At 45.7% G+C, this 25334-nt stretch overlaps 1 protein-coding gene across 1 annotated transcript in view; it reads right to left on the minus strand.

Moving 5' to 3' along the window:
* Nucleotides 1-25334, minus strand: part of LOC134958768 (calcium-activated chloride channel regulator 1-like) — a 195581-nt gene that overhangs the window by 91268 nt on the left and 78979 nt on the right. Inside the window, exon 7 of the mRNA XM_063941504.1 lies at nt 3067-3297. Within this exon, the coding sequence (XP_063797574.1) occupies nt 3067-3297 (231 nt within the window). The remainder of the gene's footprint in view (nt 1-3066; nt 3298-25334) is intronic.

A 25334-nucleotide genomic window follows, 5' to 3' on the forward strand; every position in this document is an offset into this window, starting at 1 on the left:
TTTTTTTGTGTGTGCTGTAAGCCGGTGTACTATATAATTTTTATTTTATTTTCATAAGTACTGTACTGTAACACTGCTGGTCAGACTGCAGTATATTATTTCCTACTCATAAGTGCATTGTGCGATGCTGTCGGTGTAGTCAACAGCAGTGTGTAATTATTATATATATTTTTGATTCATTTGTGTGACACTGTAACCGCTGGTTTGATATATAAAAAATACTTCTACATATTTTTGACTCATTTGTGCGACACTGTAACCGCGGTGTGTGTGATATAAAATAGAATATATATTTTGATTTAAATTAATATTTTGTGCTGTGTCATCCCAGTATACATCCAGGGACTGCAGCTTCTCTGTCCATCTAGGGGTGTTCTGTCAGTCCACCCAAAATAAAAGACATCTTTTTTTATATATATTTTGTGCTGTATCCTCCCAGAATACATTCATTTCAGGGTGTGGTGTCTGTAGCTCATATTCTTATTATAACTTATTGTCCTATTGTCCTATTTTCAGAACTCTTCTTATCACCACATTGTAATTAATTCGATTAATAATATTAATAATAAATATAAATTAGATAAATTTAAATTAAATGAATATAAATAAACTCTCCACACTCATCTAGTTAACTTTCTGCATATCAAAGATATCTTGGAGGAAATAAAGAATTTGATTCTAAATAAATGAAATTAAATAAATTAAATTAAAATAAATTGAAATGAAAATATATTAAATAAATTCAATCTAAAATATTGTCATTTTTTATTCATCTTTGCCTTAATCATCTTTTTGTAAACTGCCTTGCCTAATGTATTTTTTTTAAATAAATATTTTTTTTAGATATTTTGTCCTCCCAGTATATATACATCCAAGGGCTGCTGCTGCTCTGTCCAGCTACCTCCGTGCAACCTTTTGGCCTAAACTCAATAAAAATAATATTGTGAGCTGTGAGGTGTTCAGAATAGTCTGGAAACAAGTGGAAATTAATATTATTGAGGTTAATAATACTGTAGGAACAAAAACCACCCCCAAATTCTGTTATTTTAGCTGTTTTGATGATTTTTTCGAAAAAAATCCAGATCCAAAATCAAAACCCTCAAGGGTGGTTTTGTCAAAACCAATCCAGATCCAAAACACGAAGGAGATCCAGATCCAAAACCAAAACACAAAACCTGAAAAATGGCTCAGTGCGCATCCCTAATAATAGTGCCCTAGTTCATTTTCTGGCCATGGTTTATATTATGCTCCATAGCAGTGATTTAATTCATTTTCTGAACCATAGTAGCACTCTAGTTCACACTGTAGGGCTGCCAGTACACATAATGCCACACAGTATCAATTTACATTATGACATACAGTATCCCCAGCTCATATTATGCCACATTATAGTTCCTTCACTTCATATTGTGCCACATTTCAGGGCCCCCAGTTTATATGATGTAACATTATAATTCCCCTCCATTTCATTTTATACCACATTACAATGAACAGGTTCAGGGGCGTAACTAGATAGATTACAGACTCCAAGGCAAATATTTGTAAGTGCCACCGAATGATAAAATATGTACATAACACATGTAACTTTGACAGGCAAAAGGTGCCCCTCTCAAGTAACCCTGGGCCCCATAGCAGCTTCACTGCCTGCACCTATGGTAGCTACGCCCTCGGTAAGGGTAAAAGAAGACAAAAGTGAGGCATAGGTTGGGTATGCTGATATAAGTATAAAATAAATGAATGATCCAATGTGTTTGGTGCAGTATTAGAAGGGACCAAACTTAGGTCTGACAAAAGGTATGTGATAAATAATCATTACCACTGTGCAAGATTTCAGGGGGATGGATCAGAGGCTACAGAGGAAGGGCTTGTGCAAAAAGCATTGGAGTGCAAACCTATCCAAATATATGACCCTATCATGAAGATATGAAATCATTTTCTGCATGGCTGCTATGCACCTTGTATATATTTTTAAGTGATTTTTCACAGTAATAGATCTTTTCAGCCATTAACCCCTTGCTGCTGAGGTTTTTTTTACCCTTGTGCTAAGGCCATTTTCTGAAATTAGCACTCGTCACATTCCAACATCAATATCACTGATTTTTTTGGGGGGCAGTACCCACACAAGTTATACCTTGTTTTTTTCAGAAGACTTTGTATATTCAGAATATAACATTAGTCTTTTTACCAGGGGCATAGTTAGAACTTTGTGGGTCCCATAGAAATATTATAAATAGGCCCTTTGCCCCTTCTAGAGAGACACCTCTCTACACAGAGCCCCCTAGTAGTGCCTTGCCTCAGCTGACTCTAACAGCCAATCTGTGACCTGCAGCTCCTATGTAGATATTACCTGATACGTCTGTCTCTCAAGCCAGTTTTGCTTCCAGCTGCATTTCGCTAATTACAAGTTTCTTCAGTGTTCTAAAGTTATTCGTTTTGTTGGAATCTGCTCCTGAAATCTACAGCCTTGTTAATAAGCCTGCATCTTAGTTCTGCTGTCTCTCTCCTGATTGTGCTTTCTCCTGATTGCTTCACTTAGTCTACTCCAGAGTATCGTGTCTACTGATTTCAAGCACTGCAGAGCTCAGCCCATATCTGCTAATGACCAGCTGCATTCTACTTTTGGAATTGTGCACACTTTGCTCCTTGCAGATCTCCCGAATCTCAGTGTGCAGTTAACACCTCATATTCCTACAAGCAAGTTATTTATGTGGGTTCCTCCATGTTCGTGATGGAAAGTATGGGGAAGATAGGACACAATCTGCCCTTTCCACAATCTATGGAAAACAATTTTTATCTGTAGCACTAGGATGTATTGTCTACTTCTTTCAAATATGGGTGCCCACAAAGTTTCTAGAGTCTTATCTTTCTTTTTCAGTCAGTGGAACTCATCATCTGCATTTTTAAGGCATATGTGGATGACAAGCCCCACTCGTCTTCCGCAGGGAAGGTGTTAATAAATAGTCCACTATTTTCATAACTTTCTACCAGAACATTCTTTATCCCAAATTTATCATCCATACACAAAATAAAGGACACTGTCTTGAAGTAATATAGGAGGTAACATACCTTAAGTGCTTCTAGAATCCCATTGCAGATATTAGAACCATCATTTACTACTGTAGTGGGAAGATATGATATTAGCATTGCACGGTCCTTATCACTGGTTATTTGAATAAGTTGTTTAGATATGGCATACGCAAATGTATAAAATTCAACAATCCCAACATAAGATCCCTCTTCAATGATATGAGTAAGGAAAAATTCAGCTGCTTGTAAAAATCGTCCAATGCGATCAAACTGAAATAAAGTATAGAGAGTTATACAGGGCATAGTACTCATACGCAGAGTGTCATTTCATGCTATGTTGAAAACTTTGCTGCTAATATGTGTGATTGGTTTTATTGTACAGTAGGTACCAAGCATTAACTTTAAAATTGTGTTTGTCACAGACATGAAAATGTCTTTGGTTAGTTATACAATATGGAACAAATATAGGCAAATTTGTAGCAGGTTCAGTATAATAACACTAAAATACAGTAATTGTGTTTATTAAAACAGAGTTTCTAACTACCTACATCCATAGAGTTTCATGATCTTCTGTAGCTCTATAACAAAATTATCTTTAGAAAAGGTTATTTATTACATAAAAAAAACATAAAAAAACAAAAAACATTTAAAGCCTTAGGGGTGTATTCAAAAGCTGTCGGGTCCTTTCCGACGGAAAGGACCCGACAGCTCTCTATTCAATTCACGACAGTGGGGGTAATTCAGACCTGATCGTAGCAGCAAATTTGTTAACAGTTGGGCAAAACCATGTGCACTGCAGGGGAGGCAGATATAACATTTGCAGAGAGAGTTAGATTTGGGTGGGATATTTTGTTACTGTGCAGAGTAAATACTGACTGCTTTATTTTTACACTGCAATTTAGATTTCAGTTTGAACACTCCCCACCCAAACCTACAGTAACTGTCTCTGCACATGTTATATCTGCCCCCCTGCAGTGCACATGGTTTTGCCCAACTACTAGCAAATTTGCTGCTACGATCAGGTCTGAATTACCCACAATGTCAATCCGACTTTTTTTAAAGTCGGATAGACATATAGGCCCTCATTCCGAGTTGTTCGCTCTGTAATTTTCTTCGCATCGCAGCGATTTTCCGCTAATTGCGCATGCGCAATGTTCGCACTGCGACTGCGCCAAGTAAATTTGCTAAGAAGTTTGGTATTTTACTCACGGCATTACGAGGTTTTTTCTTCGTTCTGGTGATCGTAGTGTGATAGACAGGAAGTGGGTGTTTCTGGACGTTTTATGGGAGTGTGTGAAAAAACGCTACCGTTTCTGGGAAAAACGCGGGAGTTGCTGGAGAAACATGGGAGTGTCTGGGCGAACGCTGGGTGTGTTTGTGACGTCAAACCAGGAACGAAACTGACTGAACTGATCGCAGTGGCAGAGTAAGTCTCGAGCTACTCAGAAACTGCTAAGAACTGTCTATTCGCAAATCTGCTAATCTTTCATTCGCAAATCTACTATGCTAAGATTCACTCCCAGTAGGCGGCGGCTTAGCGTGTGCAAAGCTGCTAAAAGCAGCTTGCGAGCGAACAACTCGGAATGACCACCATTGTCGGAAACGCATCTAAAACCTGTCGGGTTTGGCCCCGCTTCCGACAATACACTTGGATCAGCGTCTGAAGCCGCCGATCCACGTGTATTCCGACTGTCTTCCGACAAGTCGGATTTCCTGACCTGCCGGAAGAAACTGCCCGACATTGAATAGGTCGGAACTCCTTCCGACCTCAAACAGTCGGAAACTGCCATCTTTCCAAACAAGACGGCAGTTTCCTACTCTTATTGAATATACCCCTTAACGTTTAATGGCTTTAACATCACTACTACTAAAAGAAGTGAGACACAAAATAAATGATGACAGTTAAAGGGTTATCTTTATTAATAACATAAAAAAACTACTGGTGGCAGAAAAAGGGCGGCCAGATCAAGACTGACTAAGACAAACACTAATGCAACTATCACATGCATTGTGATTGCACCTCAACACAGCTATCTATCACATGTGCTTGGGAGGGGATAAATTAAAGGGGGCATAAAACGGGGAGAGAATAGCTGTCATTCTATGACCAGTGCAACAATCATATTCATTGGCTGAAAGGGATTATAAAAGAGGGCTAAGAGCCAGCCCAAAGGTGCCTATAACCCAGGTTTCAAACGCTACTTATCATACCTATGGTTATTGGCATGGATGGTGATATGGATGTTGGTCTCAGATATTACCTTACTGGAAGGAGAGTGGAGCCAAGTAAGGCACCAAAATGGTACTGGATGGTCGCAGTTCCTGTCACTATACTAAACCTAACTATTCTAATGCAAATATAACCTCAAAACAAAAAGGAAACACGTCACTGCTAACTTTCTACCTAGCCTGTAAGTCACCACTCCTACAGTACCAAAATAATTGTGGTATGATGTCATGCCTGACTATTTTACAGTTTGTTTATATTCCCAACAAATAATCCAGGCCCCAAACTATGGCATGATGGTCATTTCTGCCAAGGTGAATGACAAGAACCCTGGAGGAAAGTTTAAGGCAGCTGCCTACAACTTATCCCTTAAACAATCCCAGCTAATGTCCTGAACTCCCAACCAACAAATACTACCAGATCCTGGGAAAAGAGATGTGCCTGAGGCTATAAATGACTAAGAAGCCCAGTACACAAATAAGTGACCCAAATAGACAAAGGACCCCATCTTCCACCTGCAAAATGGACAGTGAAATCAGTCAGGATAGGCAAAAGTTAACAATACATCCCAATAAAAAACTGACAATTACACTAGCACAAAAACTCCAAAAATTATGAGATCTCTAAGTTAAAAAGAGGGGGGATAAGCGTAGATTAATTTGACCAGAGGTGGGATAAAAAAATATGAATATATCCTCCTAAGGTACCAACAGCCAATCAGATCCCCATGGCAAGCTAGAACAAGTAATACAATCTCTCATGGGCACCTATCTATGACATATAATGTATCAAGTTATTGGTGACTTGTATGGGTGGTACTTGCTGCCTTTCTGGATGTGCCTGGCTTTGGTTATATTTTTATTTTTAACTTATCTATGGCAAGCAGCCAAAGCCTTGCAAGTTTCTGACTTCCATAAGTCCAACAAATTAATATCCGAAACTGAGAAACCAATCAAGGCTGCAAACAAAGCTGCACCTTTTTGAAGAAAATAGGTCCTGAACTCACTGTGCCAAAGTCTTAGGTACAAAACGCAACATTAAAGATCAACTTACATTTCAACTTGGTCAATGGTGTATAACCCTGATGCACCAGGAAAGAACCATCAAACGTCAGTCACCACAGCAGCAAAATGGAAGAGCAGAGACCACAACCTTAGTTTGCAAATCCACAGTGCCCCATGAAAAAATAATGCAAAAGCCAACTGAAAGGGGACACCACAGTTGCACAAAGAGCAGACATAAAATTGGGTAACAAGGAAATATCAATGGAGCATCTAGTGTCTGGAGGAACTGGACTGCTCCTGCTGTAGCCCTTCGGAGCCTTTGTTACTATGAAAGACTTGGTAATATCCAGCTGCCCATATATTTTACAGAAAAATGAAATAACTAGAGGCCACCACTCTAAAGCAGCCACCCATAAATACTCAAATAAAAAAAAAAGCATTGGGCCTAATTCAGACCTGATCACAGCAGCAAAGTTGTTCTCTAATGGGCAAAACCATGTGCATTGTAGGTGGGGCAAAAATAACATGTGCAGACAGAGTTAGATTTGTGTAGTGTGTTTAAACTGAAAAAATGTAAAAATAAAGCAGCCAGTATTTACCCTGCACAGAAACAAAATAAACCACCCAAATCTAAATTTCTCTGCACATGTTATATCTGCCCCCCTGCAGTGCACACAGTGTCGGACTGGGGCATGGAGGGCCCACCGGGGAAATGCAGTGGTAGAGGCCCATGTTTAGGGGTTTGGCCAGCTGCCACAGTGGCTGAACTAACTATGGTATTGGCCCCATGATAAATATATATAGTAAATATTGCTAGTGCATGATAATGTACCAGATTAATAACTGCAATGCACTGTAGATAATATGTATAATGTACAATTCAAGTGCACAGTCTGGAACCTAATCCCTAGAGGAGGAGGGACCCCAGGCAGTGGGGCCCACCTGTGGTTTCCCCTGTACCCCTTGCCCATTAGAGAACAATTTTGCTGCTGCGATCAGGCCTGAATTTGGCCCTTTGATTGATGACCACAACCAAATAAAAGAAAGCACTGATTGATGCTCACACTTACGTCTATGCTGACTGGCCTCTTGAAATTTCTCCCACCACTTCTGAAGCAAGCATCAGATTAAGCCCTCCAAGCTGGCCTGATAAATGCCAAACATTAGAAGGGTAATGATCACCAACAATTGCAGTATGAGGTGCCAATTGTTGAATTTGTATTTAATTAAAGCAGGAAAAAATAGAATTTTAATACCTAACGGTAAATCCTTTTCTCTTAGTTTGTAGAGGATGCTGGGGTCACTTCAAGAACCATGGGGTATAGACAGGATCCGCAGGAGACATGGGCACTTTAAGACTTTCAAATGGTGTGACCTGGCTCCTCCCTCTATGCCCCTCCTCCAGACTCCAGTTAAGGAACTGTGCCCAGGGAGACGGACATTTCGAGGAAAGGATTTATTGTTAAACCACGGTGAGCATCTTACCAGCTCACACCTCAAGCATGCCGCAGAACGTGGCATTCAACAGAACACAAGCCAACGGCATGAAGAATTTGCAGCAATATGCTGACAAAAATCGTAACACAACCTGTGTGTAACCACCACCAATAACTGCAGATACAGTACGCACTGGGACGGGCGCCCAGCATCCTCTACGGACTAAGAGAAAAGGATTTACCAGTAGGTATTAAAATCCTATTTTCTCATACGTCCTAGAGGATGCTGGGGTCACTTCAGGAACCATGTGGTTATACCAAAGCTCTAGAACGGGCGGGAAAGTGCGGATGACTCTGAAGCACCGATTGACCAAACATGAGGTCCTCAGCGGCCAGGGTATCAAACTTGTAAAACACTTCAAAAGTGTTTGAACCCGACCAAACAGCTGCTCGGCAAAGTTGCAATGCCGAGAACCCTCGGACAGCAGCCCAGGACGAGCCCACCCTTCTAGTAGAATGGGCCTTCACCGATTTCGGTAATGGCAATCCAGCCGTGGAATGAGCATGCTGAATCGCACTACAGATCCAGCGCGCAATGGTCTGCTTGGAAGCAGGACACCCAATGTTGTTGGGAACATACAGAGCAAACAGAGCCTCTGTTTTCCTAATCTGAGCCGTCCAGGCGACATCATTTTCAAAGCTCTAACCATAGCCAGAGACTTTGACTCAGCGAAGGTGTCAGTAGCCACAGGCACCACCATAGGTCGGTTCCTGCAGAAGAAAGACAACACCTTCGGCAGAAATGTTGACGTGTCCTCAATTCAGCTCAAGTTTCATGGAAGATCAAATAAGGGCTCTTGTGAGAAAAGGCCCCTAACTCAGACACCCGCCTTGCAGATGCCAAGGCCAACAAGATGACCGCTTTTCAAGTGAGAAACAGCAACTTCACCTTCTGTAAAGGTTCAATCACGTGATTGAAGGAACTGCAACACCACATTAAGAACCCAAGGTGCCACTGGAGGCACAAATGGAAGGTAGACGCGCAACACGCCTTTCACGACATACTGAACTTCCGGAAGGTAAGCCAATAGTTTTCGAAAGAAAATTGCCAATGCTGAAAACTGGACCTTAATGGAGTCCAATTTCATGCTGCATTCCCTCCAGCCCGTAGGAAATGGAGAAAACACCCTAACTGAAACTCTTCCATTGAAGCTTTCTTGGATTCACCAAGCCACCTATTTTCACCAGAGACGGTGGTAACGTTTAGACGTACCTCCTTTCCTGGCCTGAATAAGAGTGGGGATGACTCTCTTGGGAATACCCTTTCGGGCTAGAATCCGTCTCTCAACAGCCATGCCGTCAAACGTAGCCGCGGTAAGTCCAGGTACACGCACGGCACCTACCGTAGTAGGTCCTCACGAAGAGGAAGAGGCCCAGGATCCTTTTTTTTCTTTAACTCCTAAAGATCTGGGCCCCAAGCTCTCCTTGGCCAGTCTGGGCAATGAAATTTTTCCTGAAACCTCGTTCTTCTTATGATCCCGAGAACTTTTGGGAACAGTGGAAGTGTAGGGAATACATACACTAACCGGAATAGCCACTGGGTCACCGATGCATCTATTGCTATTGTCTGAGGGTCTTTTGACCAGGAACAATATTTCTGAAGCTTCTCGTTGAGACGAGATGTCATCAAGTCTATTTGAGAAACTCCGCAAAGACTTGTCACCTCTGCGAAGCCTTCTTGGTGGAAGTTCCACTCTCCCGGCTGGAGATCGTGTCTGCTGAGGAAGTTTGCTTCCCAGTTGTCCACTCCTGGAATGAAAATTACAGACAGAGCCCTTACATGTTTACCTGCCCAGAGGAGGAAGTTCGTCACCTCTGCCATTTCCGCTCTGCTTTTCATTCCGCCTTGCTGTTACATTATCCAACTGGATCTGCACGGGATGATCTTGAAGAAGATGTACCGCTTGTTGAAGACCTTTGTAAATGGCTCTCAATTCCAGCATGTTCATGTGAATGCAGGCTTCCTGACTTTAGCATTTTCCATGGAAGCTTTTCCTTGAGTGACAGCTCCTCAGCCTCGGAGACTTGTATCCGTGGTTACCAGGACCCAGTCCTGAACTCCGTACCTGCATCCCTTTAATAGGTGCGAGCTGTGTAGCCCCCACAGGAGTGAAATCCTGGCTTTCGACAACAGGACTATCTTCCAGTGCATGTGTAGGTGGGATCCACTTTACCAACAGGTCCCACTAGAATACCCTAGCATGGAACCTGCCAAACTGTATGGCCTCATAGGCCGTCACCATCTTTGCACTGATGGATCGACACTCTTGATGGTTCAAAACTAGTATTACCATTTTCTGGATTTCCAGAGCCTTTTCCACCGGAAGAAAAACTCTCTGAACTACCCTGTCCAGAATCATTCCGAAAAACAAATAATCTTTCCTGGAAAATGTATGATCCAACCGTGGCATTGGAGTATGGACAGGAAGAGCGCAATGTTTTGTACCAAGCGCTCACTGAATCTCGCCTTTATCAGGAGATCTTGGAGTTATATTGACTCCTTGACGCAGGAGGACCATCATCTCCACCATCAACTTGGTGAAAACCCTCGGCGCCGTGGAGAAAACAGAAAGGTAACGTCTGGAATTGTTAATGGCAATCGTTAACCGTGAATCTCAGATACGCCTGGTAAGGAGGATAAATGGGAACATGCAGGTAAGCATCCTTTACGTCAACTGACTCCCTGTAATCCCCCTACTCCAGACTGAAAACACTGCCCCTAGTGATTCCATCTGGAACTTGAACCGTTTCAAGTAGAGATTCAGATTTTTTTTTATTTTTTTTAGGTTCAGGATCGGTCAGACCCAGCCGTCCAGTTTTGGAACTACAAAGAGGCTTGAACAAACCCTTTCCTTTATTGTGACCCAGGCACCAGTTCTATGCCCTGGTCCTGACATAAAATTTAAATTACCGTTATAAGTGCTTCTCTATCTGGAAGAGACGCTGGCAAGGTCAATTTTAAAAATTGGCATGGGGAAACGTCTTAAAACTCCAGTTTGTACCCCTGGGACACTATTTGTAACACCCAGGGATCCAGGTCAGATTGAGTCCAATCCTGACTGAGCAGTTTTTAGACGTGCCCCCACCCGAGCTATCTCCCGCGAGGGATCCCCAGCGTCATGCTGTAGACTTGGCAGAAGCAGGGGTAGACTTCTGTTCTTGGTAACCTGAAGCCGTTGTAGACATCTTCTCGCTGTACTTACTGGGCCGAAAAAGGACTGCATGTGAAGGTGATCTTTTTGCCAGTGCAGGTGCAGAGGGCAAAAATGTTGACTTAACTGCGGTAGCCGCCGAGACCAACGTCTCCAGTCCCTCACCAAATAAGGACTCACCTTTGTATAGGAGATCCTCCATATTTCTCTTGGAATCTGCATCCGCGTTCCACCGCCCGCCGAGCCGATACTGCCCTGGTAGCGGCTTGTGGACTCAAAAGTCCAATATCTTTCATTGCTCCTAGCATGTATGCGGCAGCGTCTTTGATATTTCCTAACTTAGGGGGTATCTCATCTTTATCAATAGTGTCACTTTCTGATGACACGCTTTTTTACCATTTTAATAATGCGACATACCCACGCGCAAGCAATAGTGGGCCTGAGCAGTGCACTCTTTGCAACATAAATGGATTTTAATATAGTTTTCACCTTTCGGATCGCCGGCTCCTTTAGTGAAGCCGTGTAAGGTGCAGGGAGAATTACCTTCTTTGTCACCCTAGACAGTGCACTATCTAACACAGGGGGTGACTGCTGGGAAAGAAAATATTAAGCTTGTGGGAGTGAGTCTTATTTGATCTATTTCCCTGGAAACCCTATCGGCAACACAGGACTCAGAGTCCGTGTCGGTAGCAGTAGTCATAATATTTGTAAATGAACTTTATGTGACCCAGAGAGGGTCGCCTGCAGATGGAAGAACAGAATGCTGACAAACACATCTTCTACATATCCAGCATGCAGCATTAGCTATAGCCTTATCTAATCTTTGATATGATGCATACTACCACATATTTCCTTCACCCATGCAGGCTCTTAGTGTGTCGGTAACTTCACAACCTCACAACTCTGTGTCCCTAAAATGGCTTCCCCCAGGGAGGAACTCCCTGCCTCGGACATGTCCCACACGTGTACCACACAGACTCACAGACACACTGGGACTTATAGGGACCAGACCCCTGTCAGATGGACACAGAAAGGAAAAGCCAGCTCACACCCCAGCGCCAAGCACACCCATCTGTGAAACATATCATTGAAAACAGACCTGCAGCGCTTTTATACACAATACAAACATCATATACATCGACCCCCCCCCCCTCCACCTCTTTGCACCCTGATACATGTCAGTAGTGAAGGGAGGACCAGCGTTTCTCTTGTGAGGAGAAAATGGCACTGATTAGTGTGCTGGCTTAGTGAGGAAGAAGCCCCGCCCCCGTAATGGCGCGCTTCACCCGTTCTTAAATCAATAGTTAATTATACTGGCGGGTGTAGGACAGAGTGCCTTTTGCCATAAACAAGGGTTTATGTTGCCCAGGGCACCCCCCCCCCCCCCCCCACTGCGCCATACACCCTGCAATTGACAGCAGTGTGTGTGTGTGAGCTGTGAGGAACAAGCTCCGGACCCTTAATGTCACACTTCCTTCCTGCAATTTTCTACAAATATTTATACTGGTGGGGGTTAGGACAGTGCCTCAGCACTAATGTCCCCTCTTGCCAGTGTCAAAATGAGGATTTATATGCTGCCCAGGGCGCCCCCCCCAGCGCCCTGCACCCTGTAGTGCTGCAGAGGGAGCATGGCGCGCAGCGTGCGATTGCTGTGCGGTACCTCAGAATGCCGTCACTGAAGTCTTCTGATCTTCTTCTACTCACCTGTCTTCTGACTTCTGGCTCTGCAAGGGGTGTGACGGCGGGCTCTAGGAACGAGCATCTAGGCGTACCTAGCGATCAGACCCTCAGGAGCTAATGGTGTCCTGTAGCCACAGAAGCAGAGCCTTTAAACTTACAGAAGTAGGTCTGCTTCTCTCCCCTCAGTCCCACGAAGCAGGGAGACTGTTGCCAGCAGTTCTCCCTGAAAATAAAAAACCTAACATAAGTCTTTTTTAGAGAAACTTAGTAGAGCTCCTCAGAGTGCATCCAGTCTCACTGGGCAAAGATTCTAAACTGGAGTCTGGAGGAGGGGCATAGAGGGAGGAGCCAGGTCACACCATTTGAAAGTCTTAAAGTGCCTATGTCTCCTGCGGATCCCGTCTATATACCCCACCGTTCTTGAAGTGATCCCAGCATCCTCTAGGACGTATGAGAAAGCATAAGCAATTGAGTTCCCCACCCCAGATACAAGACTGGCCATCAAGACAATATTACAAAAGAGACACAACAGTAATAGTTAACTCAGCAGGTACAGCACAGGCGGCAAGGAGGCATGCTAATTACTGATCACCTGGACTACACTCAGATTGTTGTGAACATTATACTACATTTCCATATGCTCTTAGCCCACAACTTTAGCATCACTATAATACTGTAGAAAAAAGCTAAAGCAAGAGAAAATTCTTGGTCAAGGCTTCCTGTGCACCAATTGGCAACCATGAAACCCACTGAGCCAGCAGCATCAGTGTTAAGATGGAGCTGAATGATAGCAATTATGGGAGCCACCCACAGGAAGATACCATTGACATTGGTTAAGAAAGTGTCCCAAACCATCAGATCACATTTAATCTCTGCAAATAAATGTATAAAGTATTAAGGCCTGGACTCCCCAGCAGTATCTTGCTCAGAATTCCTACAGAAACCTTTTCTCATAGGAATCACCCAACAGGGTAAATTAAGCCGACTTAGCAGACACTGGACTTGCCATAAATGCAATTTACCTATATCCTTCACAGATGCACTAGCCAGACTCAGCTTATCCACTTTCTCCACTGGAAACTGACAACAGCGTTGGGAGTATCAGTCTCAATTCCCAGGTTCACCACTGTAGTGGTGAACATCAGTATTCAATCTTGTCATGCACAATGGGGATCCCAAACATCTAAAACAAAACTTGGACAGGAAAAAGGAAATCAGCAAGATGGGTGTATCTGGCAACCCTATGAAATGGAAGTCCTCAAGGAAGGGAGCTTCTACAAATTCCATAGTTCCTATGACTGTACACCAGTGGAGAAACATATTGAAGTTTTTTAAATAAGCATAGAAGATAGATAATCCCTTAAGCAAATACTTGTCTACATAGAAGCAGCACTCCAGGCAGAAGCCCATTATTCAGAGAAAATTAGGATGCAATTGCAAAGGCGGTAGGCAGACTCAGTATCTACCTCACCTATCAAAGCACCTGTACCCTAGGGATTTCACAATAGCAAGCACTTTGTTATAGTACACATAGCCCAACTGGCAAAGCTCTACGGGGATGGAGTCATTCATAGAGCACCCAGATGGCTAATTGAGGTACTGAATAAATTAGAAATTACCAGAGCTTCCTGAGGACAGTGTCTATATTAGTAAGCACCAGGTCTTGCATGATAGGAGAAACAAAAGGGCTCTCCATATGGCCCAACTTTACCTCCTTCATTATCTACTCTGTAAGTACAAGGAGCAATTCATCTGCCGAGTGGAGGTTCAAAGGGTAGGCCATTCAAATGACCCCTTAAATAGACAACAGAAATCCCTACACAAAGCCAGCAGCCAATAGTGCAGCATCCTTTTATGCATGATACAAGGACAATCATCACTGCATGGTGTGCACTCACACAGGAGTTAATTGGAACCCTTGGCTGGGTGGCTGGGAGACTTTCATGTCAGGTTAACAACGGAATCCTTGACACAGTCCTTGATTGGGTGCATTGCTCCAAAGTGGACACAAAGATTTCAAAAACTACACTACTGTATGTCCCACTGTGGCACCAGGGACGTGCGGGTCAGGGGAGGCAGTGCCTCCCCTGTCATTAATGATTACAATAATACAAAGAAGATACGTATGACACATATTCTGTGTCATATGTATCCTCTTTATATTATTCTAATAATTTAGTTTATTAAACTAGTTTGGGAGGCACTGATAGCAGTGCCTCCCGTAGACAGTGGGATCGGGGTGAAAGCGGGGGGGCGGGACCAAGCACTGGGCTGTAAAAGGCCGTTAAAAACAGGAGGGTAAAGCGGCACTTCTACAAGTGCCTCGCTGGCAGGGAAAGCACACCCCTGCCAGCGAGGCACATGTGATTGGACAGCGGATCCAGTGCTGGATCCGCTGGCCCAATCACCCGCACGCAGCGGCAGGACAAGGTTGGGACTCGGGAGCTCCTCTCCCTTCATTCCCTGTGACTTCTCTATTGCCGGAGGGACAGCATCCGCCAGCACCCGCCAGGCTGGCAAGCGAGAGGCCAGCAGGATCTGACTGTTTTTAATGGCTGCGCATTAAAAACAGTCAGATCCTGCTGGCCTCGTCTGGCGCGACACAGTTGCTGAGGTAGGCAAAAAGTAATGATTTGTAAGGCGCACCCTCCCTCTGGTATCCCCTTGTCACCTGGTCCGGTCCCCGTGCTGCATATGCCCACTCACCCATCCGCACACCCGCACTTCCGCGTCCACCGATCCACCGAAGAGGAGCAGGACAGGAGGAACCGCCACCAGGCAGGGCAGTAATAACACATACACAAAGGGGGTCATTCCGAGTAAATTTCTTCGTATCGCAGCAATTTTCCGCTTAGTGCGCATGCGCAATGTCCGCACTGCGACTGCGCCAAGTAAATTTGCTATGCAGTTAGGAATTTTACTCACGGTTTTTTCTTCGTTCTGGTGATCGTATTGTGATTGACAGGAAGTGGGTGTTTCTGGGCGGAAACTGGCCGTTTTATGGGTGTGTGTGAAAAAACGCTACCGTTTCTGGGAAAAACGCGGGAGTGGCTGGAGAAACGGAGGAGTGTCTGGGCGAACGCTGGGTGTGTTTGTGACGTCAAACCAGGAACGACAAGCACTGAACTGATCGCAGATGCCGAGTAAGTCTCGAGTTACTCAGAAACTGCACAGAGATGTCTTATCGCAAAATTGCGAATCTTTCGTTCGCAATTTTAAGAAGCTAAGATTCACTCCCAGTAGGCGGCGGCTTAGCGTGTGCAAAGCTGCTAAAAGCAGCTTGCGAGCGAACAACTCGGAATGACCCCCAAAGTCAGGACATCACAGCTGAAAGCTGCGTGCATCCTGATCTCTGCCACTGTTTACTACCAGGCTGCCTGTTGGTAAGTGACATATTTATTTTATACTATAGTAACATATGCTGCACTGCACACATTGGACACATATGCATATAAACTAAAACTATGCTCTACTCTACCACTATAAAAATACTTTATCACTCTAAAAAAGATTTATTGTATATAAGTGGTTTCATTTTAAAACAAAAAAACCAACAACAACAGTATATATAATATTATACTGTGTATATAGTATATATAAATATATATATATATATATATGTGTATATTTTGTTTGGCTCATGGAGTGCTGGGACTTCGTTTGGCTTATATACACACATACATATGTGTATGTGTGTGTCTATTATCAGGAGCGCCGTGAAGTGGCAGGTGGCTTATCATATATCTGCAACTTATACCCCTTTTCCACTAGCTCAAAATACACGGGTAAATGCACGGGGGCGCGCATTTACCCGTGTTTCTCTAACATCCTAAGTGGATGCTGGGGACTCCGTCAGGACCATGGGGAATAGCGGCTCCGCAGGAGACAGGGCACAAAAGTAAAAGCTTTAGGATCAGGTGGTGTGTACTGGCTCCTCCCCCTATGACCCTCCTCCAAGCCTCAGTTAGGTTTTTGTGCCCGTCCGAGCAGGGTGCAATCTAGGTGGCTCTCTTAAGGAGCTGCTTAGAAAAAGTTTTTAGGTTTCTTATTTTCAGTGAGTCCTGCTGGCAACAGGCTCACTGCATCGAGGGACTTAGGGGAGAGAAGTTCAACTCACCTGCGTGCAGGATGGATTGGCTTCTTAGGCTACTGGACACCATTAGCTCCAGAGGGAGTCGGAACACAGGTCTCACCCTGGGGTTCGTCCCGGAGCCGCGCCGCCGACCCCCCTTGCAGATGCTGAAGATTGAAGGTCCAGAAACAGGCGGCAGAAGGCTTTTCAGTCTTCATGAAGGTAGCGCACAGCACTGCAGCTGTGCGCCATTGTTGTCACACACTTCACACCAACGGTCACGGAGGGTGCAGGGCGTTGCTGGGGGCGCCCTGGGCAGCAATGTATAATACCTTTTATGGCTAAAAATACATCACATATAGCCCCTGGAGGCTATATGGATGTATTTAACCCCTGCCAGGTCTCAGAAAAACGGGAGAAGAAGCCCGCCGAAAAGGGGGCGGGGCCTATTCTCCTCAGCACACGGCGCCATTTTCCTGCTCAGCTCTGCTGTGAGGAAGGCTCCCAGGCTCTCCCCTGCACTACAGAAACAGGGTTAAAACAGAGAGGGGGGGCACTTATTTGGCGATATGATTACATATGTGAAAATGCTATAAGGGAAAACACTTGTATAAGGGGTTCTCCCTGTATAATTATAGCGTTTTTGGTGTGTGCTGGCAAACTCTCCCTCTGTCTCCCCAAAGGGCTAGTGGGGTCCTGTCCTCTATCAGAGCATTCCCTGTGTGTGTGCTGTGTGTCGGTACGTGTGTGTCGACATGTAGGAGGACGATGTTGGTGAGGAGGCGGAGCAAATTGCCAGTATTGGTGATGTCACTCTCTAGGGAGTCGACACCGGAATGGATGGCTTATTTAGGAATTACGTGATAATGTCAACACGATGCAAGGTCGGTTGACGACATGAGACGGCCGGCAAACAAATTAGTACCTGTCCAGGCGTCTCAGACACCGTCAGGGGCTTGTAAAAACGCCCATTTACCTCAGTTGGTCGACACAGACACGGACACTGACTTCAGTGTCGACGGTGAAGAAACAAACGTATTTTCCTTTAGGGCCACACGTTACATGTTAAGGGCAATGAAGGAGGTGTTACATATTTCTGATACTACAAGTACCACAAATAAGGGTATTATTATGTAGGGTGGGAATAATCTACTTGTAGTTTTTCCTGAATCAGATAAATTAAAGTGTGTGATGATACGTGGGTTTCCTCCGATAGAAAATTATTATACCCTTTCCCGCCAGAAGTGAGGGCGAGTTGGGAAACACACCTTAGGGTGGATAAGGCGCTCACACGCTTATAAAAACAAGTGGCGTTACCGTCTCCAGATACGGCCGCCCTCAAGGAGCCAGCTGATAGGAAGCTGAAAAATATCCTAAAAAGTATATACACACATACTGGTGTTATACTGCGACCAGCAATCGCCTCAGCCTGGATGTGCAGCGCTGGGGGGGCTTGGTCGGATTTCCTGACTGAAAATATTGATACCCTTGACAGGGACAATATTTTATTGAATATAGAGCATTTTAAGGATGCATTTCTATATATGCGAGATGCACAGAGGGATATTTGCATTCTGGCATCAAGAGTAAATGTGATGTCCATATCTGCCAGACGATGTTTATAGACACGACAGTGGTCAGGTGATGCAGATTCCAGACGGCACATGGAAGTATTGCCGTATAAAGGGGCGGTCAATAGGACCTGGTGGCCATGGCAACAGCTGGAAAATCCACTTTTGTTACCCCAAGTCACATCTCAGCAGAAAAGGACACAGTCTTTTCAGTCTCAGTCCTTTCGTACCCATAAAGGCAGGCGGGCAAAAGGCCAGTCATATCTGCCCAGGGTTAGAGGAAAGGGAAGAAGACTGCAGCAGGCAGCCCATTCCCAGGAACAGAAGTCCTCCACAGCTTCTGCCAAGTCCGCAGCATGACGCTGGGGCCATACAAGCGGACTCAGGTGCGGTGGGGGGTCATCTCAAGAGTTTCAGCACGCAGTGGGCTCACTCGCAAGTGGACTCCTGGATCTTACACGTAGTATCCCAGGTGTACATTGGAAATTCAAGACGTCTCCCCCTCACAAGTTCCTGAAGTCTGCTTTACCAACGTCTCCCTCCGACAGGGAGGCAGTATTGGAAAAAAATTCACAGGCTGTATTCCCAGCAGGTGATAATCAAAGTACTCCTCCTACAACAAGGGAAGGGGTATTATTCCACACTATATTGTGGTACTGAAGCCAGACGGCTCGGTGAGATCTGAAAGATTTGAACAATTACATACAAGGGTTCAAATCAAGATGGAGTCACTCAGAGCAGTGATAGCGAACCAGGACGATATGGTGTCACTGGATATCAGGGACGCTTACCAACATGTCCAAATTTTGCCCTTCTCACCAAGGGTATCTCAGGTTCGTGGTACAGAACTGTCACTATCAGTTCAGACGCTGCCGTTTGGATTGTCCACGGCACCCCGGGTCTTTACCAAGGTAATGGCCGAAATGATGATTCTTCCTAAAAGAAATATGGACGCTTTCCTGATAAGGGCAAGGTCCAGAGAACAGTTGGCGGTCGGAGTAGCACTATCTCAAGTAGTTCTACGACAGCACGAGTGGATTCTAAATATTCCAAAATCGCAGCTTTTTCCGACGACACGTCTAATGTTCCTAGGGATGATTCTGGACACAGTCCAGAAAAGGATGTTTTCTCCCGGAGAAGAAAGCCAGGGAGTTATCCGAGCTAGTCAGGAACCTCCTAAAACCAGGAAAAGTATCAGTGCATCATTGCACAAGGGTCCTGTGAAAAATGGTGGTTTCTTACAAAGCGATCCCATTCGGTAGATTTCACGCAAGAACCTTTCAGTGGGATCTGCTGGGAAAATGGTCCGGATCGCATCTTCAGATGCATCAGCGGATAACCCTGTCTCCAAGGACAAGGGTGTTTTCTTCTGCGGTGGCTGCAGAGTGCTCATCTATGAAAGGGCCGCAGATTCGGCATTCAGGACTGGGTCCTGGTGACCACGGATGCCAGCCTGAGTGGCTGGAGAGCAGTCACACAAGGAAAAAATTTCCAGGGAGTGTGATCAAGTCTGGAGATTTCTCTCCACATAAATATACTGGAGCTAAGGGCAATTTACAAGGCTCTAAGCTTAGCAAGACCTCTGCTTCAAGGTCAGCCGGTATTGATCCAGTGGGACAACATCACGGCAGTCGCCCACGAAAACAGACAGGGCGGCACAAGAAGCAGGAGGGAAATGGCAGAAACTGCAAGGATTCTTCGCTGGGCGAAAAATCATGTGATAACACTCTCAGCAGTGTTAATTCCGGGAGTGGAAAACTGGGAAGCAGACTTCCTCAGCAGGCATAACCTCCACCCGGGAGAGTGGGGACTTCAGCGGGAAGTCTTCCACATGATTGTAAACCGTTGGGAAAAACCAAAGGTGGACATGATGGCGTCCCGCCTGAACAAAAAACTAGACAGATATTGCGCCAGGTCAAGGGACCCTCAGGCAATAGCGGTGGACGCTCTGGTAACACTGTGGGTGTACCAGTCAGGGTATGTGTTCCCTCATATGCATCTCATACCAAAGTACTGAGAATCATAAGAAGGAGATGAGTAAGAACGATACTCGTGGTTCCGGATGGGTCAAGAAGGACTTGGTACCCGGAACTTCAAGAGATGCTCACGGAAGAACCGTGGCCTCTACCTTTAAGAAAGGACCTGCTCCAGCAGGGGCCTTGTCTGTTCCAAGACTTACCGCGGCTGCGTTTGACGGCATAGCAGTTGAACGCCGGATCCTGAAAGGGCATTCCAGATGAAGTCATCCTACCCTGGTCGAAGCCAGGAAGGATGTAACCGCAAAACATTTTCACCGCATTTGGCGAAAATATGTTGCGTGGTGTGAGGCCAAGAAGGTCCCTACAGAGGAATTCCAACTGGGTCGTTTCCTACATTTCCTGAAAACAGGACTGTCTATGGGCCTAAAATTAGGGTCCATTAAGGTTCAAATTTCGACCCTGTCGAATTTCTTCCAGAAAGAACTGGCTTCAGTGCCTGAAGTTCAGACGTTTGTAAAAGGGGTACTGCATATACAGCCTCCTTTTGTGCCCCAGTGGCACCTTGGGATCTCAATGTTGTTTTGAGTTTCCTAAAGTCACATTGGTTTGATCCACTCACCACTGTGGACTTAAAATATTTCACATGGAAGGTGATGATGCTATTAGCCCTGGCTTCAGCCAGGCGTGTGTCAGAATGGGCGGCTTTATCATATAAAAGCCCTTACTTAATTTTTCATTCTGACAGGGCAGAATTGAGGACTCGTCCTCAATTTCTCCTTAAGGTGTTTTCTGTTTTTCACATGAATCAACCTATTGTGGTACCTGCGGCTACTAGGGACTTGGAGGACTCCAAGTTACTTGACGTTGTCAGGGCCCTGAAAATATATGTTTCCAGGACGACTGGAGTCAGAAAATCTGACTCGCTGTTTAGCCTGTATGCACCCAACAAGATGGGTGTTCCTGCTTCTAAGCAGACGATTGCTCGCTGAATTTGTAGTACAATTCAGTTTGCACATTCTGTGGCAGGCCTGCCACAGCCAAAAATCTGTAAATGCCCACTCCACAAGGAAGGTGGGCTCATCTTGGGCGGCTGCCCGAGGGGTCTCGGCTTTACAACTTTGCCGAGCAGCTACTTGGTCAGGAGCAAATACGTTTGTAAAATTCTACAAAATTGATATCCTGGCTGAGGAGGACCTGGAGTTCTCTCATTTGGTGCTGCAGAGTCATCCGCACTCTCCCGCCCGTTTGGGAGCTTTGGTATAATCCCCATGGTCCTGACGGAGTCCCCAGCATCCACTTAGGACGTTAGAGAAAATAAGAATTTACTTACCGATAATTCTATTTCTCGTAGTCCGTAGTGGATGCTGGGCGCCCATCCCAAGTGCGGATTGTCTGCAATACTTGTACATAGTTATTGTTACAAAAAAATCGGGTTGTTATTGTTGTGAGCCGTCTGTTCAGAGGCTTCTACGTTTTATCATACTGTTAACTGGGTTCCGATCACAGGTTGTACAGTGTGATTGGTGTGGCTGGTATGAGTCTTACCCGGGATTCAAGATCCTTCCTTATTGTGTACGCTCGTCCGGGCACAGTATCCTAACTGAGGCTTGGAGGAGGGTCATAGGGGGAGGAGCCAGTACACACCACCTGATCCTAAAGCTTTTACTTTTGTGCCCTGTCTCCTGCGGAGCCGCTATTCCCCATGGTCCTGACGGAGTCCCCAGCATCCACTACGGACTACGAGAAATAGAATTATCGGTAAGTAAATTCTTATTTTTTTGCTAGTGGAAACGGCTCCCTCAGGAAAAACCCGGATCAAGTGACCCAGGAATCCTACCCGGTGTTAGGCGCCGGGGTCCGCTTGTCTGCGCGGCCCGGCGCCTAGCAACTAGAGACGCCGTGCGCGTACAGCCGCCGGCTCCCTAGCAACGCTAGACGCCGGGCGCGCTGAGCCGCACGGACCCTAGCAACGGGGACGCCACTGGCGGACCGCGTTACCCGTTGCTAGGCTTTAGGAAATCAAGATATTCACCTGCTCTCTGGCCGTGCAGCAAGGCAGCTGCACGGCATTTATTCTAATCAGCCTTTAGCAGCTGATTGGAGGACTCCTTGTTAAATACACTCCCAGGGCTTCTCACAGACGCCGGTAATAGCTTCCTGCATGCTGCCTTTGTTTGCTGAGAGTCTGTTTCCAGTCCTGCTGTATCCGGTCATTCCAGTCCTCAGAAGTCCGGTATTCGGGAGTTGTCATCTCATCCCAAGAGGTCGTTTGGTTCCCTGGAGTCCTGACTGATCACCGTTTTATATCCAGTGGTGTTCGTGAGTTGCGGCTCTGCCGTGTGTTGCGGCTCAGCCGCTTTACCTTTTATATTTTGTGTTTGGAGCATTTGCGGAGGGTTCCGCTTCCACAAGTCCTCTCTGGTACTCGGCGGTGCCGGGTAGGAGAATTGGACAAGTGGATATTTTGGTTGTCCTTTTCCCTGGCGGTTTCTCCGCACATATTATAGTTTTGAGTTTGCTTAGCCCCTGGCCTGGTTGTTTAGTTAGAGGGCCTCTTGTTATCACCCTGTCTCGGGTTTCCCTTTGTCTCTCATTATGACCGGGGGGCATCGAAGTTGGGCAGACATAATCCGCCCTTCAAACGCGGCTGCCAAGGGCTCAAGAAACCATAGTCTCGCAGGGGATTTCTGACAACACGGGTGAGACAACAGAGTTAGGGCGCCAGGGGCTATTTTCCTGTCCTGCTCCCTTCCCCAGCATTCCGTTCCAGTGCTCCGGTCCTTGCCATAAGATCTCCTCTGACCAGAGTGCTGGAATCATAACACCCGGGTAGGACACGGGAATGATCCGGGTAAGGTGTAGTGTAAACGGAAGCCGTGTCGATGCGACACGGCTCCCGTTTACACTGTATGGAAGGGCGGCGCTGGGAGATCATGTGATCTCCCAGCGCCGCCCCTGCCACGTCACCAGCAGCGCCACCAACCCGGCAATGTGCCGGGATGGTGACTGCTGATGGGAAAGGGGCTGATGCAGGTCGCAGCCGGGTAGCACCCGTGTCAGGCTCCCGGCTGCAACCCGCATCGTAGATGGAAAAGGGGTATAAGTTATCTACATTCTATGCACAAAGAGAAGTCAGTATTATTTTGTGTCTACTGACTAACAGCAAAGTTCTGGTTAAATTTTGTATCTCTTAGCGAGGCGAGGCACATATGATTGGACACATGGAGTGCCTCCCCAGCCATTGTCCTCACCGCACGTCACTGTGTGGCACACTTAACCCGTAACCAAGTGTGGGCGAAACGTGCTGATGGCACTTCCAGAAACTCCCTGCTAGCTTCCTGCATGTCCCAATTGGTCACACATTCTGGTGGGAAAGGTAATAAAAACGCAGTTTTCTTAACGCCTTTACAGCAGGCGACAAGTCCAACTCATCATCTTTAGTTTAAGGGGGACATTTACTAAGCAGTGATAAAAGTGGCAAAATGAGTCAGTGGAGAAGTTGTCCATGACCACCAATCAGCTGCTCTGTATACTTTTATAGTATGCAAATTATAAATGTTACGTCAATGCTGATTGGTTGCCATGGGCAACTTCTCCACTGGCTCACTTCTCCGCTTTTATCACTGCTTAGTAAATGTCCCCCTTAGTGTACTGTATATGTGGATGACATGTGGGGCTTGTCCTTTGCAGTGAAGGGATTAAAGAAAAAAAAAATTTTATTGCTAGTGCTTGTAGTGGAAAGTAGTTAGTTTGTTGATCTTAATGCTGTTTGCAGTCAATATGTCGACAATATTAAATCAACGGTATAATGCCGACACTGTTGTAATGTTATTTAAAGAATAGTTGCTTTAAGATAATCTTTAAATGTATAATGCCGTCACCATTACAATGCTTTAATAACATTACAACAGGGTCAGATTTGTTCGGTTAATATAATTTCTCTGACGTCCTAGTGGATGCTGGGAACTCCGTAAGGACCATGGGGAATAGACGGGCTCCGCAGGAGACTGGGCACTCTAAAAGAAAGATTAGGTACTATCTGGTGTGCACTGGCTCCTCCCTCTATGCCCCTCCTCCAGACCTCAGTTAGAATCTGTGCCCGGCCAGAGCTGGGTGCTCCTAGTGGGCTCTCCTGAGCTTGCTAGAAAGAAAGTATGTGTTAGGTTTTTTATTTTCAGTGAGATCTGCTGGCAACAGACTCACTGCTACGTGGGACTGAGGGGAGAGAAGCAAACCTACCTGCTGCAGCTAGCTTGTGCTTCTTAGGCTACTTGACACCATTAGCTCCAGAGGGTTCGAACACAGGGCCTGACCTTGATCGTCCGTTCCCGGAGCCGCGCCGCCGTCCCCCTTGCAGAACCAGAAGACAGAAGAAGGAGATGAAATCGGCGGCAGAAGACTCCGGTCTTCATTAAGGTAGCGCACAGCACTGCAGCTGTGCGCCATTGCTCCCACTGCACACCACACACTCCGGTCACTGTAGGGTGCAGGGCGCTGGGGGCGCCCTGGGCAGCAATAAGAATACCTTTTGGCACTAAATACACATAATACAGTCTGGAAAACTGTATATGTGTAATTACCCCCGCCATTAAGCTATACAAAACGCGGGAGAAGCCCGCCGCTGAGGGGGCGGGGCCTTCTTCCTCAGCACACCAGCGCCATTTTCTCTTCACAGCTCCGCTGGAAGGAAGCTCCCCAGGCTCTCCCCTGCAGTATCCTGGTACACAAAGGGTGAAAAGAGAGGGGGGGCACATAAATTTAGGCACAACAATTGTATATACAGCAGCTACTGGGTAAACACTGAGTTGTAGTGTAATCCCTGGGTTATATAGCGCTGGGGTGTGTGCTGGCATACTCTCTCTCTCTGTCTCTCCAAAGGGCCTTGTGGGGGAACTGTCCTCAAATAGAGCAACCCCTGTGTGTGTGGTGTGTCGGTACGCGTGTGTCGACATGTCTGAGGTAAAAGGCTCCTCTAAGGAGGTGATAGAGCGGATATGTGTGTGAGAGGGTGTCTCCGTCGACAACGCCGACACCTGTTTGGATATGTGTAAGTGCTAAGGTGAATTTATTGCACAAATGGTTAGGGAACAGACAGGAAATCTACCCATGTCTGTCCCTATGTCACA

Source organism: Pseudophryne corroboree, chromosome 9 (genome assembly GCF_028390025.1).
Source record: "Pseudophryne corroboree isolate aPseCor3 chromosome 9, aPseCor3.hap2, whole genome shotgun sequence".
Lineage (NCBI taxonomy): Eukaryota > Metazoa > Chordata > Amphibia > Anura > Myobatrachidae > Pseudophryne > Pseudophryne corroboree.